The sequence below is a fragment of the Zingiber officinale genome, chromosome 1B (genome assembly GCF_018446385.1).
Source record: "Zingiber officinale cultivar Zhangliang chromosome 1B, Zo_v1.1, whole genome shotgun sequence".
In the NCBI taxonomy this organism is placed as follows: domain Eukaryota; kingdom Viridiplantae; phylum Streptophyta; class Magnoliopsida; order Zingiberales; family Zingiberaceae; genus Zingiber; species Zingiber officinale.
The window spans coordinates 3,546,774-3,566,838 of NC_055986.1; the positions used below are offsets into that span (position 1 = coordinate 3,546,774).

The window sequence follows — 20,065 nt, forward strand, 5'->3', positions numbered from 1 at the left end:
TTTACTGTAGGCGGAGAAGCCTTTTTACACAATGAAAAAGCTCACAAGCTGCTAGGAATCAATTACAGAGTTGAATACTTGATTCTTTGGTAATTCCTAGTTCCAGGGGCCTTTATATTGTCTCTGGAAAATCTATCTCGAAGGTCTAAGGCGCCTCCAATAGAGGTCCAAGGCGCCTCCAACGAGTGTGTGGATAAAACTTTATCCGAAAGCTAAACGACCAGTTTGGCCAGGTCTGAGGCGCCTTCAACTGGCATTGAAGGTGCCTTCAAGGCGAAGGCACCTTCAATGCCTAATGAAGGCTCCTCCATCAGTGCAGTGACTCTAGATGCTCTTTTGCTTCCGAAGCTCCGTTCTTTTAGGTGATTCCGATCAACCGGAATAGGGCTCACCCGAACCCAATTCCCGGCCTTCTCCTCGAGCAGGCTTCCGTCCCGGCTTAACGTCCCTCGAACGCCGCGCACGTTCTTCTGGCCCACCGGTGTACTCTTCCGCAGCTCTCTCGTCTTTCGGACGCACCGAGCCCGTCGGCTCCCTTCCTGTGCCGTCCTTCTCGCTAGCTGCGTCTTCCGCTCGACTTCCTGCACTCCTAAGCTTCTGCACACTCAGACACAGGGATCAAACACAAAGCAGGACCTAACCAACTTGGTTGATCACATCAAAACAACCACGGGGTCCAACCATCTCCCCCTTTTTGATGTGCATCAACCCAAGTTCAAGTTAGGGTAAAAATAAACAAACAGTAATTTTTAAAGAAAATTACTAAACTAACATGTTAAGCATTAATTTGCAATATATAAAATTGTAAGTATTTAATTAAGAGTTTAAACAGAATTTTTCAAAAATATTTTTTAAAATCAAAGTTTTGAAAAAAAAAATTCAAAAATTCTCTCCCCCTAAACTTGTACCTTACTCTCCTTCTTTTATCACAGTAAAAATGGGGTAATAATAAGAGAATATGAAAAAATGTTTAGTAAATTCTTAAGTTAGAAAGATTTCTGAGCAAAAATGAATTTTTAGTATTTTCCAAGTAAAATATTTCTAACTAAAATAATTTTTTTTTGAAATTTAAAAAAAAATCTAAGTTAAATAACTTTTTAGAATTTTGAAAAAAAATTAAAAAAACCAAGTAAAAATTTTGAAGATTTTCAAATACAATATTTAAAAAACTTTCAAAACATTATTTAATTCTAGTTTTAATGTTTTTTCAGAAAGTTAATTAAACATTTTATTTCAATATTTCAGCTTCCAGATCGTGGTGAGGTACTATGTCTTCTTGGTTATTGGAGTAACAACCACTTTCTTAGACAAAGCGTCATAAGGAAATTTTAACGTTTAATTTTTCTTCTGAAATCCTTAATTTAAAATGCTTTAATCTAGCCAAGATTTTGGAATCCAGTATAGATTCCTTCCTACTGGGTTATTCAAAAATTTAGGGGGTACATAATTTCTGGGAACTTTCTTAAGTTGTCCATGATGTTTTCTAATATACCAATTTAATTTTCCATAAATTCTTAATTTTGATTTTGAAAATTTATTGAAGCATGCATCATTATTCTTCAATTTCTCAATTTTAACTTTTGATTTTTCATTTTCTAATTTTAAGTCGTCATATTCTGATTTCAATTTATCTAAGATTCTATTTAAGTCAGCATTCTCTTTTTCTAATTTAAATAAATCTTTAGAAAGAGACTTGATAAACTGAAACGACTGAGTAGGGGTTAGATTATGTACCTGACTTACTTGACTCGGTGATGTTCCCCCTTCATCATCTCTTTCTTCGTCTGAAGTTCCTCCCCCTTCATCTATGCTCATTTCTGAGCTTGACTCTTCTTCCAGCTGATGGTTAGCCATTAGTGCTAACCCAGAGAAGGCTCCGACGTCTAATTCGGAAGAAGACGAATCTGACCAAGTGGCCTTCAGGTTCTTGTGCTTGGAGGATTCTGGTTTCTTGTACTTTGTCTTTTCCTTCTCTTTCTCCTTTTTCTTTAATTTTGGGCAGTCATTTTTGATGTGCCCTTCTTCGTTGCAGTTGTAAAAATGAACCGTTCTTTTTCTTTGTTGATGCCTCTTTGTCTGCGATCTAAATTTATTAGAATTAAAAAACTTATTGAAACGCTTTACCAGTAGTGCCGCTTCCGATTAGTCGATCAAGGCATCGGAGTTAGAATCGTTTGATCTTGCCTTTAAGGCAATATTCTGACTTGCTATCTCCACTTCTTTGGGCTCTACAATCCGAGATTCGTGAAGTTTAAAAGTAGAAAACAAATTTTCTAAAGTACTTACCTCGAAGTCCTTAAAGATGTAGTACACATCTACTAAGGAGGCCCACTCTGGAGTTCTGGGGAAGGCGTTGAGTTAGCGCGTACCGGATCGAGTCCCAGTTCGTTACTTTTTCTCCAAGGTTGCTTAGTTGAGTGATTAGTTCCTTAATCCTTGCTTGGAGTTGCGCTACCTTCTCGCCTTGGTTCATCCGGATGTTCGTAAGTTGAGTCGGGAGGATATCACGTCTTATAAGCTTCGATTCAGATGTATCTTCGTGAAACTCCAGGAATTTTTCCCAGAGGTCTTTCGTGGAGTCGTAGCTTCTGATCCGACTTACCTCTTGTGGTGGCAACACGCATTACAAGAAAAATGTCTATTGTGACATTTTCTATATGACACTTATTAAAAAATGTCATTATAAATATTTTATAATGACATTCTTTATCATTAATTATTTTTTTATAAAATTATCATATTAAACTTTGTATGATGACATATTTTATAAATGCCATTATTTTATAAACATATTAACCTAAACTTTCCTTCCCACTCGATCATTATTTCCTCTCCTCTCCTTCCTTTCCTCTATTACCACTAGGTTTCTTCCGTCTCCTTTCCTTTCCTCTATCGCCGCTAGGTTTCCTCTCTCCCACCCCTTCTTTCCTTTCCTATTTGCAGCACACCAGGTTCTTCCCTCTTTGCAGTAAGCAAGGAGTTCAAAGGTAACCTTATATCTTATTTCTTCCCTCTCCGTAGCACCGTGCGTAACCTTGCCAAGGGATGAGCGGATGCTTTAGGTGCGGCCACACTCAAGGGGGTCACAGCCTCTCCAGACCACTAGTTCACTAGCGATCGATTTGTGAACGGTTGCACGCGAGGGGGTCGATGCCTCACGAGGTAGCCCGTTCACAAACGGTTGCACACGAGGGGGTCTAAGCAGTGGCCTGTAGCGAGGCAACGACATCGTTATCTACTTCTGAAACTCTCATGTTTTCCATCTCCATATACTAGTAAGCTTTTCAAGAAGATGGAATTGCACAAGCTAGCAGATATGCTACTGAGGATTCAATTGAGTCATGGCTTAATGAATTACTTTGCTTGGATGTTGCAAGTTACATTCCAAATATCACTATGTTAGTATTCTTGATGAAAAGGAAATAATTGTTTTTTCAGGTCATTCTCTAAATGATCTTTTATTTGTCTAGACTTCCACATCCAAGTGAATGTGCCTTTACTATGTCAACCGAGATATACTTTTCTAATATCACAAGGAGAGTGAGATATGTTTATAGGTACTTTTATTTGGTTAAATTTGTGCAATTTTTTCATTTATATTACAGGGCATGATTTCCCTTTATGTTGCTTCTCACTACAAAAAGTCACCTAATGACTTACAAGTTACAATTGATGGCTGATGCTCCATCCCATTACTTGTTTGTGTTACTTTGTATTTTGTTTCTTAGCTGTACCATAATTATTTATAGCAGCCTAGCATTTTATCTATTTGCTAAATCTCTCTATAAATATTGCAGGCCCTATTGATGAATAAAAAAAAAATACTCTTCTAGATATTTTGTGTTGTTCAGGTTATTTTTTTTTCTTTCTCCATGCATGATTGAATTTTTCTAGTTACAAAAAACAAATTGGACTCCTGGATTTAGTAGTAATCTTGACCGTACTTATTAAGTTGGGTATACCAATGAGATGTTCTATATGTTCAAGCATTGAACTCATTTATTGTTTATGTCAATTTTCAGGTTTGTCTCTCCATCGTGGAATTCAATGATATTTTTTCTCCTCATAGAGAGAAGACTACACTTGAGCATGAGCCTAGCTTGTAAGTACATGTACAAGTTATAGGAATTGCTATATAGGCTTCAAATTGACTCCTTTTTTTTTCTTGAAGTCTGTACTATTCCCGTTCATTCTTTTCTTTCATTTCCTTTGCTTTTCTCTGTATTGTTGAAGGATAGTTCTTGATATATATGATTATTCTCTTGAGCAAATTTGTATTTTACTTCATAAGTCTAAAACATGTTATTATTAGCTTTATGTACCATGCCATGCTTATTTACTATATGCAAATCAAAGTTTGAGAACTCATGTTGCACAAAAGCTTAAATTTAAATAAACTTTGGAAATTTCTATTGGTAGTCATCCATAAAAAGTTTACATGGTTTGATATGATTTTTAGGTGTAACAACTCTGCCAGCTTAAAAAATCATGCCATATTCCTTTTTAATTTCTTTTGAGAAAGAAAAGAATTATTTGAAAAAAAGGTCTTGTTATTTGATGTTTTTCGTTTGTGTTTGCAAGCTTTATTGGCTCTTTTCCTTGAAGGTTAAAGATTGTAAGATACTTTTTTTGGAAAGGTATGTTTGCCATGACAAATCTTTTGTGGAGTCATTTATATTTTTTATAGAAGTTACTTGTTTTGATTTTATGTGCTGGGAATCAGAAAATGTATAGTTTCTAAGTTTTTAATGGGCATCTAGAAGGATTTTCATCTTCTAAATGATAGTCCAAGTTTCTTTTTTTCAATCATTAATTGTCATTCTAGTCTGTATTAATCAGTCTTCTGTAGCATATTCAGGATTAGAATATGGATGTTCTCAATCTGTTAATTCACCATCTAAGAAGCAACAATCAAAATACAAGCTTACTTTTATTGACCTATTAACATGGCCCAAGATTGACTTTGTTAACACTTTTCCAAACACTGGAAGCATCTACCTCACCATCCACCATATCCACAACATGTAAATGTGTCTAGTGCCACAACTGTTTATTGATGTTGATTGGCATGAATAGTTTGTTGATTTATTTTGTTACTAAAGATGTTTGCTTTGTTAGTGCACATATATTGTTATGGAAATATAACAACAAAAACTTTTCATTGTTTGCTTTGATGTTTGCAGTTAACAGTAAGCGAAGACTGCTATTAGGTGCATATAATGATACTTTACATTTTTCTCGTTTGGATATACAATATTTTGAATTTTTTTATTAATTTTGTATTTTTATTATTTTATTTCATTTATACAAATATATGCATTGTATTTGTAGGTGACAGGTACTTGGATTTTTGTGAATCAATATAATGGTTAAGATGGTTGAAGATGATTCATCTAGTCGAATTTTTATTTTAGAAGACTTTGTTAGTATTAAAATTTAATTTAATATTTTGAATGTATGTGTAGGTTGTTTTAGATGTAAAAGACATATCATTAGTACTGTATTTGTAAATTTGACTCAAATGATTATTGAATGAATAAACATATCTATTAGCCCTTTAAATTTTATTTTGTAATTTTTTCTTTATATTCTAAATGGTGGATGAATTATGATGATGTGTAAATATTGAATTCAAGTTATATATTCTAAATAAATATTAATGATAAATTTTAATATATTTATAAATTATTATAATGATATTTATTAATGTCATTATAAATTAGTTAAGGTGACATTTATAAATGTCCTTAAAATATAATTTTTCCTGACATTTTAGATTGTTGTAATATCACTGTATTATGACACTTTTGAAGTTAGCATTGATATTGTATAATGACATTATAAAATGTCAGGAATACGAGGAAGGTCTAAGACGACATCACTTTATAGGGTGTTTTTCAGTGATGCCACTAAAACTTAAGTGTCACCAAAAATATACTATAAGGACATTTATGTGTGTCATTATAGACCTTTTTTCTTGTAGTGACGCTAAGCAGGTGGAACTCTGTCTTTCCATTGGCGACAATCTCGGCTTGCTCCTTCTTGCTCCACTGATGCTCTTCTTAGTCTTTGGGAACTTCAAAATCATATTTCATAATTAGTAAAATATCAAAATCAGTTTTAAAAAATACCTCCATTCGGCGTTTCTGATACCAATTGTAGGTGCAGCGGAGGCCGGCAAGAGGGGGTGAATTGTCTGAAAAAAATAAAGTATACCCTCCACGGAATTTTCAACTCAAAATAAAAGCAACTATAATAAGAATAAAACAAAAACGAAACAGAAATAAACTAGAGACTTGAGAGTTAACCTGGTTACAACAAGAAGGTTGTTAATGCAGGGCGATGAAAAGTGCACACTAAGAAAATCTCCTTTACTATAGGCAGAGAAGCCTTTTTACACACTGAGAAAGCTTACAAGCTGCTAGGAATTTATTACAGAGTTGAATACTTGATTCTTTGGTAATTCTTAGCTCCAGGGGCCTTTATATAGTCTCTGGAAAATCTATCTCGAAGGTCTAAGGCACCTCCAATAGAGGTCCAAGGCGCCTCCAATGAGTGTGTGGATAAAACTTTATCTGAAAGCTAAACGACCAGTTTGGCCAGGTCTGAGGCGCCTTCAATTGGCATTGAAGGCGCCTTCAAGGTGAAGGCGCCTTCAATTCCTAATGAAAGCACCTCCATCAGTGCAGTGACTCCAGCTGCTCTTTTGCTTATGATGCTACGTTCTTTTGGGTGATTCCAGCCAACCGGAATAGGGCTCACCCGAACCCAATTTTCGACCTTCTCCTCGAGTAGGCTTCCGTCCCGGCTTAACGTCCCTCGAACGTCGTGCACGTTCTTCTCGTCCACCGGTGTACTCTTCCGCAGCTCTCTCATCCTTCGGACGCACCGAGCCCGTCGACTCCCTTCCCGTGCCGCCCTTCTCGCTAGCTGCGTCTTTCGCTCGACTTCCTGCACTCCTAAGCTCCTACACACTCAGACACAGGGATCAAAGACAAAGCAGAACCTAACCAACTTGGTTGATCGCATCAAAACAAGCACGGGACCCAACATTTACTGGTAGTTGTATCATTGTATTGATTCTGATTGGGTATGTAGATTTATTGTGTCAAGTATGATTTTATACAGTTGTTGTATCAGATATGGTTAGTTGTATCATATTAGGACAACATGATCTTATTCTTATTTCCTTTTGGAGACTGTATACTTTGATTTCTATATCGTTATATAAATCATGCTTTAATCTGTCTAATACCCGCTGAGTACCTATACTCATTACCCCGTTTATACCATTATGATTTCAGATAGCAGGTAACTGATATGGATTTGCTTGGAGTATGCTGCCTGCCGGTCCCACATCATATCTGAGGACTTTTATCGATTTTATTTCCGCTTCACGACATATCTGAGGTCTTTCATTGGTTTTATTTAAGCTTTTCTTGCATTTAGTATTTGGTGGTTTCAATGTTGTATGAATTTGTCTGTGTTTTTGGAGTTTGATATGTGATGGTTGATATTGTGATCTGGTGGTTGTGTAAGCCTTGTTGGTTAGCAAACTTTGGTTGTGAATTGTGGGATTTTTTGCTATTTTTTAATACAACTATGTGGGTTGATTATATCTGCCTGATTGTTATCATTTTTGTCTAATCGGGTAGGCTGAGTATATTAACTGCGTGGTTGTTATCATTTTTATCCCGCCGAGTAGGCTGAGTATATTAACTATGTGGTTGTTTTCATTTTTGCTCCAGCCATGTGGGCTGATGGTTATATGGATATGTATGTATGCTTATGATTGTCATTGGTATAAGGGAGATGCTGTCGGATTTTCGTCTGGCAAAGACTCCTCTAGGGCATGACATGAAGGCTCTGAATCATGTAAAAATTGACTGTGTTCTATTTTTCACTTTTATACTTATCTTTATTCTGCTATGCACTCAGTTTTAAAAAAGCTGAAAAAGAACGAGTTTAAAGATCATGTGATTCACCCCCTTCTCATGTGCCTACAATCCTACAGGATTGAATATGCGAAGGTTAACTCAACCACACAGAGAGTTAGCGCCCCCCTGTGTGTGTGTATGTGTGTGTGTGTGTAGTTTTGTTCCGTTGCGGAACAAAACTTGAGGAACTGTGCGGACCACCCTCGTGGCAACGTCCGCGTCATTATTTTCACTTGCTGAGAAAATGCTGAGGCGCTCTCCACTTAAGCCGTAACGCAACTTCTCTCCCTCGCGTCTCGGGTTCAGCTCTAACACTCCTCGTCTTTCTTCTCTCTGCCGCCCTCAAATTCTCTCCCTCACGTCGCGGGTTCTGCCCTAACGCGAAAAGTTCTTCTATTCGCCTTCTTTCTCGTCGAGCCGCCGCCCTCTACCGATCCTCCCTCGCGGGTTCTGCTTGCGGCCTTGCGTCGAGAGAACAGAAGACTCCTCCCTCGTCCGCTTCCCTCCCTCACAAGTCCTGCTCACGACCGATGCCCCCGCGACCTCATCTCAGCTTGTGGAACAGAGCTAGGGTTCCCGTCCCTCACTTGCTGCAACCTTCCTCATCCATAAGTCGTCGGTGTATCTACGGTTCCCGTCTCTCAATGCGACGTATTTCTTTGTAGGTAAAACCTCATTTTTAGAATTGTTATTGTTTCTGTTTTAATTTATTGTATCTGTTTGAAACTGTAGCAGCGTCTGCACCAAATTGATGTTCGGTATCTGTTGGAAACTATTTTTAGAATTTTTCTACTGATAGTATTTTGTTCAAGTAAGAGACTTTAATTGGACTTGAAGTTTTGTTTTTATAAGAAGTGCATGATCAATGTGACATCAATTAACAATATTAGTGTAGATGAATCTATGATTTGTTATGTTGTAATTGTTGCTCTTCTTCTGTTGAACTGTGGCCAAGTGATCATGCTTTGTAAATGTTGTGGTCAGAGGACATTTAAGTTGAACACAATAATCCATCGACGGATGTTCATCATCGTCTAACTCAAACACTTTGGTTTGATTTAATCGCCTTTCGACTCGCCCACCAAACAACCTTAGATTCCTTCAATCATTTAGAGGCTCATGCAATCAGAGCTAGCTAGCAAAGTGATTGATTTTCTATGGCCTACTAGGTTTGTTAGCACATCGTGGTAGATTGATTGCTGCCTGAGAAGCTGAGGAAGTGCAATAAGTAGCAGTAGCATTACTGATCATCATGTCATTTTAGGCACTGAAGGTCAACTTAAATGGTTGTCTCTCTCTTTCAAGTGGAATCTTTAAATTTTGTTTGAATTTAATTTACTCTCTGTTTCTACAAGAGAGTAGAGGTGTGTATATATACAATCTCAATTTGTTTATGTTCGACATGAGTTGAGTGCAGGTTTAGCTGATAGAGTTTTCACTAAACTTTGAGATACAATACAAGTCTTTTTATAGTTATATTCTTGTAGCGCTTTAAGTTGCAATCATTTCTTTGGAATGCTCCAGATATTGTCACTTGAATTCCATCTATATTTTTCATTACTTATGCAAACTGCTATTGTTTAACTAAATTTTGTTAAATTTTACTTTTAGGTTGTTATTGAATGGCATCATCAAGTAACTGTAGCATCAACCATACCAAATATGAAAATGTACGATGCAGGGAATGCGGATTAACAGCATTTGTGCTAGTCTCTAGATCAATCAAGAACCCAGGAAGACTATATTATGGATTTAGGCAGCATGGATGGTTAAAGTGGGTGAGGTCTGATACTGGATTAAATGTAGACACCAATGATATACATTTTAGGATGTTGCCAAGAGTTGAGTCAAGAGTAGGAAGTGAACACATTGCTTATCCTAGACATAATATGAGAAATTGGAATGTACCGCTTATGGTCTGGATATTAGTGATAGTGAATTTATTTCTTTTGACTATATACTTGTTTTGTTTGTTGGTTGGTCTAGTTAAGTAGTGCTAGTGTTGTAATGTGACAAAGAAATGTAATGATGGATGATGTCAACATTTGATTTTTTTTTTTTGTTTATGGATGGATTTTGTAAGTTGTAATGGATCAATTGTTTTGAGTAGTTCTATACATATTGGATGGGAAATACTTCTCCTTCTGACACACAATTATTTTTATTTCTCAAAACATGAACCAACCACCTGCATGTTTCACCATCAGGTATGAATGCTAATCTTGCCGCTCAAATGCTTTGGATGATTCTCCTTGCATGCAACACAATTTCATGACGGAGTGGTAGATGTTGCTCTCATGAATCTGAAACATTTTGGCGAACAACACCAAAAGTGCTACTGCTCTGTGAAGATCCCCTATCTCGCACCATCCACCGATCATTTTAACCATCTCATCCTTTAAACTGAATGCTTCTGCTTGCAATGAATTTGATGAACAAAATTCATCAAGGTTTAAGCAGTGAACTTGAATGCTTGCAATGAACTTGATGTTCTTTTGGCCAAAGAACACATTTTAAGCAGTAAGAGTAGACTTATTTTCTATGATATGGCATTCTTTTCATCAAGGTCGGCTACCTGGAGCTATATTTATAGAACATCCAACGACACATCAAACACAATGCCATTAGAGTTGTCAGGTTTTTCATTTCTAGCTGCGCCGTGAGATAAATGTATTCCCAATACTCATTATCATATATCAAAAGTAGATAACAGGAAAAAAAAGACAATAAACTTGTACATGAACTGTATCCAGCATCCACAAGTAAATAGTTTTTGATGTCAGATAATACATGAATTAGGAATACAGCTCCTACTCAATTACCAAAGTACATAATTTTTGATGTCAGATAATACATGAATTAGGAATACAGCTCCTACTCAATTACCAAACTGCCATCTTCTATGCCTCTTACAAACTTTTTTAAGCACTTGAACATCACACTGAGAAGAGTAAGCGAATAGTTTCCAACCAAGATATCCATGCGACAAAATATCAACCTAATTGGATAAACAATATAAACAGTATGTGAATGATAAAAAATATGATACCACAACACAATAACAACAACAACAACCAAGCCTTTTCCCACTAGTAAATATGATACCACAACATAAAATAAAAATTAAAACAGTATGTGAACCAGATTAGCAATCTAAGAAATAAATAATATGATATCCATGTAGCTAAATTTGTTTGATCTATCAAGTTAACAAGTTGATCTTCCAATTGGTCATGTACATTTTTTGTGTTGTGCTACAATCACATAATGACTCAAAGCTATCAAATATGGTTTGTGCACTGTGCTACATTCACTACATTTTGTGTGATGTGCTATATTACTACTTTTGACAATGGTGACTGGACAAATCATTCACGAATGAAATAATTACCAGCAAGTAAAAAAGTAGCAACTATCAAATCTCAAAATTTCAAACCCACACTAAAAAGTCAATCTACAATCACATAAAGACTCAAACCTATGCATACTGTTTCCAATGACACTACATCACAATAAGCAAACACTTCAATATAATAAACACAATAAACCAATCAAACATACAAACAAAGCAAATAGATGAATACCAGCCATAGTTAGCATCTTAACACATGTTATTAGAACCTGTAACAATAAAAATAATTATTAATTATATTTTCTCAACAAACCACTATAATTCAACAAAAAAAACTTTGATAGTACCAAATATAGATGCTAAATCTGGTGCATATGTATCGTCAACGCTGTTATGATAATTATCTTGAGTTGACCTGATAATTAACACATTATTATATGTATCGTCAACGCTGTTATGATAATTATCTTGAGTTGACCTGATAATTAACACATTGTCATATTTATAAAATATAATAATATTAATCTATTCTTGCAAGTAAAATTATAATATAAATGCAGAATTAATCGACACATATCCTTGCAGTAAAGTTGGACAATTACGCTTATCATGGGACACTCCTTGATGTCCACATCCATAACATAGCCTGGAATTTGAGGTTGATTTATCCTTCGATGATTTCAATCTCTTCCCACATTCCTTTATTCTAACTAAAGAAAGATCAATAATACCAAGACCCTCATCTATGGATTTCTTCCTTTGACTTCTGTCACTGCATGCTCTACTAATGTTCAACTCTTGAATTTTATTATAGGTATAATCAAATTATTCATCCAAGAAAGTTGCCCCCTCATTAGTCAAAGATGCATCATCAATTAATACTGAAGCTTTATAGGATAACCTTAAGTGTCTCGACATCAAAAACCTTTCAGGATCTGGATCATCGATGGCATTTTGCTCACCCAAACCATATACTGGTCCAACTTTTGCATCTCTTGTCCATCGCTTAAGTATATATGTATCAGGCAAATGAAACGCTTAGTTGATACGAAAAAGAGCTAACATATGCCTGCATGGAATGCCCTCAAACTCGAATTTCGTGCAGCTACATGATATGTAATCCCTTTGTTTATCATGCGTGAGCACCCTTGATTTGGAGGAAGAAAAACTTTGAAATTTCATCACATGGTAAACCACTGAATCAACACCTGTAAATGCATGTTGCACGTAATAACCATGACTCTCGGTCATCTCACTTTGAAATTCAAGCCATTTCTTTTTTGTCTACACCTTAACCATTTGAGTTTCCATTGGCCAGTTTGTATTAATCTTAGGATGCTCATTCATATCAATATGGTCTGCAACCAACTCATTGTGTCTTTGGTGTCTTAGTGCTCTATTAAAACGAGTGATAAAATCCATTAATGAGTTCTTATTTGAGACATATCTTTTGAAAAATGCATGTGAGCCTTCAAATCTCTGACTACTTGACATTCCAGCACAAAATATATGGCTAAAATATATTGGCACCCATCTGTGTCACAGTTTATACATCAAAGACAACCAATCATTATTCCCTAAGCTAGCACACTTGATAGCTTCTTCCGATGATTTTTCAAAATCATCAGGTGTTGTAGAATTTGCAATGACATTCTTTATGTTTTGATAGTGGTTTCGGAAAGTCAAAGGGTCTAATTTATCTGGAAATTTATTCAATATATACCACAAACAATATCAATGCACTGTTTGAGGGAAAAATCTGTGCAATAGCTTTTGTCATAGCAGGATCCTGGTCAGTGATGATAATGTTTGGTGCACCTTTAGGCATAGCTTCTAAGAACTTTATAGGCAACCAGACAAATGAATCAGTTTTCTCATCACTAAGAAACCCACAGCCAAAAAGAATTGTTTGATGATGATGATTAACTCCTACAAATGGTGCCAAAATCAAGCCATATCTGTTAGTGTTATATGTCGTATCAAATACCACTACATCACCAAATACACTGTATGCTCTTCTTGATACATGATCAGCCCAAAAGTACCTACTAAATCTATTATCTGAATCAGTCTCATAATCAAAGAAAAAAGTCGAATTCTTCTCTTGCTCTGATGTAAAAAACTCATTGAGTGTTTCAACATCAATACCCTTTTGTTTATCCCTTAAATTTCTTTCAAAGTTTCTAATATCTCTTTCTGTGCAACCTACATCCTCAGGTCCTCCATACTCTATCTCTAATAATCGCATTTGTTGACAAGTTGACACATTATATTTGCCTCTGAAAATTGTTGAGTTAAAGCTTTCTTTGTAGCAGAGACATTACGATGTGAGCGTAGCAAATGCACCTTTGATGGAGTTACGAGTGGATGATTATTGGTTTCTACAAAATTACTGACAACCCAATTAGGTCCAGTTTGTTTCTTGACAAATGCAATATTTGACTTATATCCCGTTCTAACTGACCCACATGTTCTTTCCCTTATCAGTTGATTAACTTTTGCATGTTTATTCCACCGCATTAGATCTATATGCCCTTCTTTAAAGCATACAATTTGTTTCCATGTTACTTCATTTGTTATCTTATTTTTCTTTCTTGTGTGCATCCTTAAACTAAATCCGACTTCTCGTGCATATTGGTTGTAGAACGAATATGCATCCTCTAGTGATGAGAATTCCATTCCAATTTGTGGCTTTCGATCTTCTGAAACTTAGGGAATGTATTCCTGATCATCAACTCTATTTTCTTTCATTTCTAGGCGCCATCACATTATAATTGACAAAATATAATTAGATAAAAACCACAATTAAAACCTTATTACTATTTGCATAAGTAATGGAAAATATAGAAGGTATTCAAGTGACAATATATGGAGCATTCCAAAGATTTGATTGCAACTTAAAGCGCTACAAAACCATAAATAAACAATTAGGTGCAGACTTCTTTATAATATCACGCATAAGGGTATTGTGAAGCTAACTAATTTAGTAGACATTATAGGAGAATGTCTAGTTATAATTCCTATGCATGTTCAGTCATTTAGCCAATGTGACTAAGAACAGAAACCATTAATAAAAATAGAAACCATTAATAAAAACAGAAACCATCAAAAATTGTATATGCACTTCTTAATCACAGTGATATTGCAAATTACAACATAACAAATCACAGATTCATCTACACTGATGTTGTTAATTGATGTCACATTGATCAAGCACTTCTTATAAAAACAAAACTTCAAGTTCAATTAAAGTCTCTTACTTGAACAAAATACTATCAGTAGAAAAATTCTAAAAATAGTTTCCAACAGATACCGAACATCAATTTGGTGCAGACGCTGCTACAGTTTCAAACAGATACAATAAATTAAAACAGAAACAATAACAATTCTAAAAAAGAGGTTTTACCTGTAAAGAAATTTGTCGCGTTGAGAGACGAGAACCCTAGATACACCGACGGCTTCTGGACGAGGAAGGCTGCGGCAAGTGAGGGACGGGAACCCTAGCTCCGTTCCACAAGCTGAGACGAGGCCGTGGGGGCGTCGGTCGTGAGTAGCACTTGCGAGGGAGGGAAGCGGACGAGGGTGGAGTCTTCTGTTCTCTCGACACAAGGCCGCAAGCAGAACCCGCGAGGGAGGATCAATAGAGGGCGGCGGCTCAGCGAGAAAGAAGGCGAATAGAAGAACTTTCCACGTTAGGGCACAACCCGCGGCGCGAGGGAGAGAAGTTGAGGGTGGCGGCGACGGCGAGAAGAAAGGCGAGGAGCGTTAGGGCAAAACCCGCGATGCGAGGGAGAGAAGTTGCGTTAGGGCTTAAGTGGAGAGCTCCTCAGCGTTTTCTCAGCAAGTGAAAATAATGACGCAGGCGTTGGCACGAGGGCGGTCCGCACAGTTCCACAAGTTTTGTTCCGCAGCGGAACAAAACTGTATATATATATATATATATATATATATATATATATATATAATCGGGACAGAGGTTCGGTCAAATATCATTAAATATTAATACCATTGTAGAAAAATCACTGGGGCCCATCAGGGCCTAGAAGCCTCGAAAGGCCTATCATGGGATAATAATTAATAACCCATCAACCCAATAGCACTTTTAACACCATGTATAACTGTTGTTAGGAAATCACTAGAATATACTTTGTGTATGGGTGCAATTGACCTTGGTTTGATAAGGTACGATCATGATTTTGATGTATGTGTCAAAGAATTTAAGTTAGATTTTTATATAGATTTGATATGTGTGCTTGACTTATGCAGAAATTGGTGAACCACATATTAGAAACTTGGTGCGACCAAGTTTGGTAAGTGAATCCTATGGCTCGGGTACTTGAGATCGGACAAGGATGGTACATCCGAGGGACCATCGGATAAAGAGAAAGGAGTAGACCGAGGGAAGCAGACTTCAAGGCAATGTGAAGGATGACATGGAGAGGAGCCACAGACTCAAGTGCATCTAAGGGACGAAGGTCGAGGAAGAGGGTTTTAAGGGCAACTCCAGAGAGGATCAGTGTGAGTGAATGTTAGGTATCAGTCGATTGGTACTGAGGCCAGTTAATTGGTCCAAATTCATGAGAGCATAGAATGATGTTGTGCCCAACGGTTGTGAAGACCATTCGACTAGTAATGCCACCAGTCAACTGATAGAAAGCCGTTGGTAGAATCTCAAATTCTGCGGAGTATCGTTGGCTATGTCTAACAGCTACACTAGTCGACTGATGTATGGACTAGTCAACTGGTGTAGGAAATGAGTTGATCAATCATTTGACTCTATTTGAAGAAGCTTTGAGGATGAAGGAGTTTACTGATACATGTTGAAAAACTCCTAAGTTATCCCTCAAGCTTCCAAGTTTTTCTCTTCCTCCGAAACCGAAGTTTCATCTTGTAAAGAGGAAGAGAGCTTTTGTGAGAGGTTGTACTCCACCGAGGAGTAAGCTCTAGCTAGAGATTGCCAAGGAGTAATCTACCGGTGGATTGAGGGTTCGTCCACCTCAAGAACATGGCGTAGAGAAAGAGCAAGTTATATATCTTCGAACCACGTAGATCGATGTGTAGAGTTTGTATTTCCTTTCTTAGCTTTTTAGTATTTGTATTTCCGCTACGCACTAATCATCTTATAGAAAGAAAGTTCAATTTGGGATGGCGCGCTATTCAACTTCCCTTCTAGTCGGCCACAAAACCTCAACAGAGTGGAAGCTTTCATAGATCCATACGTAGAATTAGTTGGTACAATTGGAAAAAGACAACAAATTGTTATTAGGGTTGGCTTTATTTTAGTAATATATCTCGTTATTTGTGTTGAGAGAGACAACATTATATATATTTGGGATTCCTTCTTCCCACGTGGGTAAGCTCTCCCATTGCTCCCTACTATTTGTCATCACTGTTCCTATAATACCATTGTCGAGCCTCCCCATTTGACTTGGAGTGACTGCGCTAGGGACACCTCCCTGGCCTGTCTACCGATGTTTTCCTCTTCCTTTGTTCTCTTTGATGTGGCAGACCGCTCGCAGCATTGAACTCCCTCCCAAGATCTTCTTACGGTCAACAGATGAGTTATCTCATCAGATATCCATCTTTATCGACTACATATAAGAACATACATCAAGATCTCATATTAAAAATGAGTTAGTAAAATAGATAATTTAATCATTCATATTTTCAGCACTCTAATAAGTTTTAGAACTAAAATAGGGTTGAATGATTAAAAAAAATTCAACGGTATATAGAAATATAAACATTTCACTCATATTACCATTTTAGAAGAGTTTGTGTTTGATTTTTCAGCCAGTTGAGCATTAAAACATTTTTATATAAATTTAGAAAATTATCAAGAGTTTTAAATAATAATAAGATATATCAAAAGCTAATCTAGCATTTTTTAAAAAAAGACTCTACTTTGGCATCCATTAAATTTGGATCAAACTAAACGGTATTTTAAGAAGGAAAAGGTTCCATTATTAAACACCCTCTCCTTATAATGGTTTTGGATTTTATATCCTAATTTTAAAGTTATAATGGGTATCTTTATTAATTTACTTATAACGCATTCTTTCATTTTTTTTTAAAATTAATTATCACAAAATCAGTAAAAATATTATGGAAAATGATATAAAGACATAATATCTATAAATACACTGCTGATTTAGTTAAGGGTAATGTAATTAAATTTGTAATATAATAAAATTTATAATGTAATATAATTAGTATTGCATTAAATAAAAGAATTATATATTATGCATATAATCTTGATTACAAGAGTGATTATATTTTTGTATATTATTTTTTTATAAAGAATATAATTTTTTGCATACCATTAGTTTTGTAATTTAAATTATAAAAATTTATTATTTTTTATAATCTAAATTACTTTACATTACATTATAGGTTTAAAACTATACTAAATAATTTTATAATATAATCCTAATGACATTATAATCCCGATTACCAACCACAACTAAAATGTAAAATAGTGATTCGTGTCCCAAATTTATAAAGTTTTCCAAAAGAAAATTATAAGGAGAGAATATTTTCCCCAATTAATATTGAATTTAGTGCTAGATTTTGTTTCCAAATTACTAGTGTTTATTTATATGACAAGAAATTAAGTGTATAGTATGTATATAAGGGCTGAAGAACGTAACATGCATTCTCAGTGGAAGCTAAGCAAGATACGTACAAATAAAAATGGCTTCTTCTTCGTTCTCGTTTTTTCAGATCTTGTCAGCAACCACCACCCTTCTTTTGTTGCTGGAAGCCCACCAGGCAAGCAGCTGCTTCTCCGCCATATTTAGCTTCGGCGACTCGCTGCAGGACACTGGCAACGCCGCGCACATGTTCGTCAACAGTGCCCTCTCCAATCCGCCGTATGGAACCACCTACTTCCACAAGGCCACAGGTCGCTACTGCGACGGCAGAATCATCCTAGATTTCATCGGTTGGTCAATTAATGATGCAGCGCGATTTGGATCACATGAATCTTATATATTAATTAATTAATTAATTAATTAATTAATTAATATTTATTGATATTCGTTATAGCGGAAAGTCTTGGGTTGCCGTTCGTGCCGCCCTTCCTTGTCGGAGGAGACTTCTCCAAGGGAGCCAACTTTGCCTTTGGAGGGGCGGTCGCAGTGAAAAGTAACCCGAACTGGAACAATACTTTGCCCGATCAAATTCAATGGTTCCAAAAATTTGTCCAAACAGATCCATTATTCAGAGGTATACATATATATATATCTATATAAACTGTGATCAATTAATTAAACTCGTGCTTTGAGGATTTAATAAACCCGTCTCACTGGATATTAATATGATCGCTATAGTTTCAATTGTTATTATTATTATTATTATTTTCCATTCTTAATCTTTGTTTGATAATCATAAATAAATGTTAGACCCCAACTTCTTGGCCAATTCGTTGATCATGATGGGGGAGATCGGTGGCAACGACTACAACGCAGGACTCGGCAAGGGACTGCCTTATAATCAACTCATTCAAATTGTGCCCTCAGTTGTTCAAGCCATAGGCTCTGCCATCACTGTAAGTTCATATGCACATATGCACATCACAAATTAATTAAATGGTATATATATATATATATATAGACTGATTCGTTGCTTGCGTCTTTCATTCTATTAATTAATTAATTACTGTTTCTTCCTTGCATCTACATATATATATATAGACTTTGATTGGACTAGGCGCGAAAACCTTTGTCGTCCCTGGTAACCTACCGATCGGTTGCATCCCCGCATGGCTAGGGCAGTATCGCAGTGACAAGCCAAGCGACTACGACAGGAATGGCTGCCTTATATGGATGAACAATTTCTCCGAGTACCATAACAGCCACTTGCAAACCGAGCTAGACAGACTTAAAGGACAATTTCCCAGTGTCACCATCGCCTATGCAGATTACCTCAACTCTGGCATCAGGATGTTCTCCAACCAAGCCCAATTCGGTATATATACTATACACACACATTAATTATGCATTAGACTTGTTAATTAATTCCTTGAATTTTAATTACTTTTTAAGTAAATTTAAAATATCAATTTAATGAATGATCGTGTTTGTAATATTGTGGCGTTGGTGTAGGTATCACTGTGCCATTTACTGCTTGCTGTGGAGGAAATGGGTATCCGTGCAACGCGACTGGACCGGTGTGTCCTAATCCACTAAACCATGCCTCTTGGGAGGGATTTCACCCGACGGAGGCGACATACCATGCCATTTCGGATGGCATCATCAGAGGACCATACGCCATCCCTTTCTTGTCGCAAAAATGCTAACTCGTCTAGCTTCTTAATTATAATTTATAATAATAATTGAATGTTCGGTCACGTACTTTCATTGCCATTAATAAAATAAATGTCGTCAGTTCAATTCCTTCATATATGTAATTGAAGGGATGAGATTGTTAACGGCTGAATTAATCGATATGTTATTGTCATCCACTTAATTGATCATGTATCTTTATAACTGTCCACTTTGGTTTCGGTATCAAGGTAATTAAAATGGACGATAACAAATGATTGACACATTCCTCAAGAATCGAAATGAGTAACCTTACGCTATCATTTTGCTTCATTACTCTCCTAGAATTGAACATGGAAGGAAAAAGATCCAGCTTCTCGTCTCTTGGATATACTCAACCTGTCGACTTGTTTCTCATACCATCATTCTCCTCTGCTACGTCTTCTGCTCGACTTCTTGTGTTCCTAAGTTTCTACATACTTAGATATCAAACATAAACAAAACCTAACTTA

At 36.2% G+C, this 20,065-nt stretch overlaps 1 protein-coding gene and 1 long non-coding RNA gene across 9 annotated transcripts; both read left to right on the top strand.

Moving 5' to 3' along the window:
• The first annotated feature begins 2,819 nt into the window (after positions 1-2,819).
• Positions 2,820-7,620, top strand: LOC122047240. 8 transcript variants are annotated; one of them, XR_006130507.1, is made up of 4 exons: positions 2,820-3,398; positions 3,471-3,851; positions 4,023-4,102; positions 7,305-7,620. It is a non-coding gene; the product is annotated as an uncharacterized LOC122047240 (long non-coding RNA). The 8 variants fall into 8 exon arrangements; XR_006130498.1 differs by having other exon boundaries at positions 3,471-3,557; XR_006130505.1 differs by lacking the exon at positions 7,305-7,620 and adding exons at positions 5,184-5,210; positions 5,332-6,109 and having other exon boundaries at positions 2,820-3,851.
• Positions 7,621-17,982: 10,362 nt separating this feature from the next.
• Positions 17,983-19,588, top strand: LOC122042914 (GDSL esterase/lipase At1g28600-like). Its single transcript, XM_042603680.1, has 5 exons — positions 17,983-18,232; positions 18,337-18,516; positions 18,693-18,838; positions 18,984-19,257; positions 19,395-19,588. The coding sequence occupies exons 1-5, from the start codon at positions 17,983-17,985 to the stop codon at positions 19,586-19,588; spliced, it is 1,044 nt and encodes a 347-aa protein (XP_042459614.1).
• Positions 19,589-20,065: the final 477 nt, after the last annotated feature.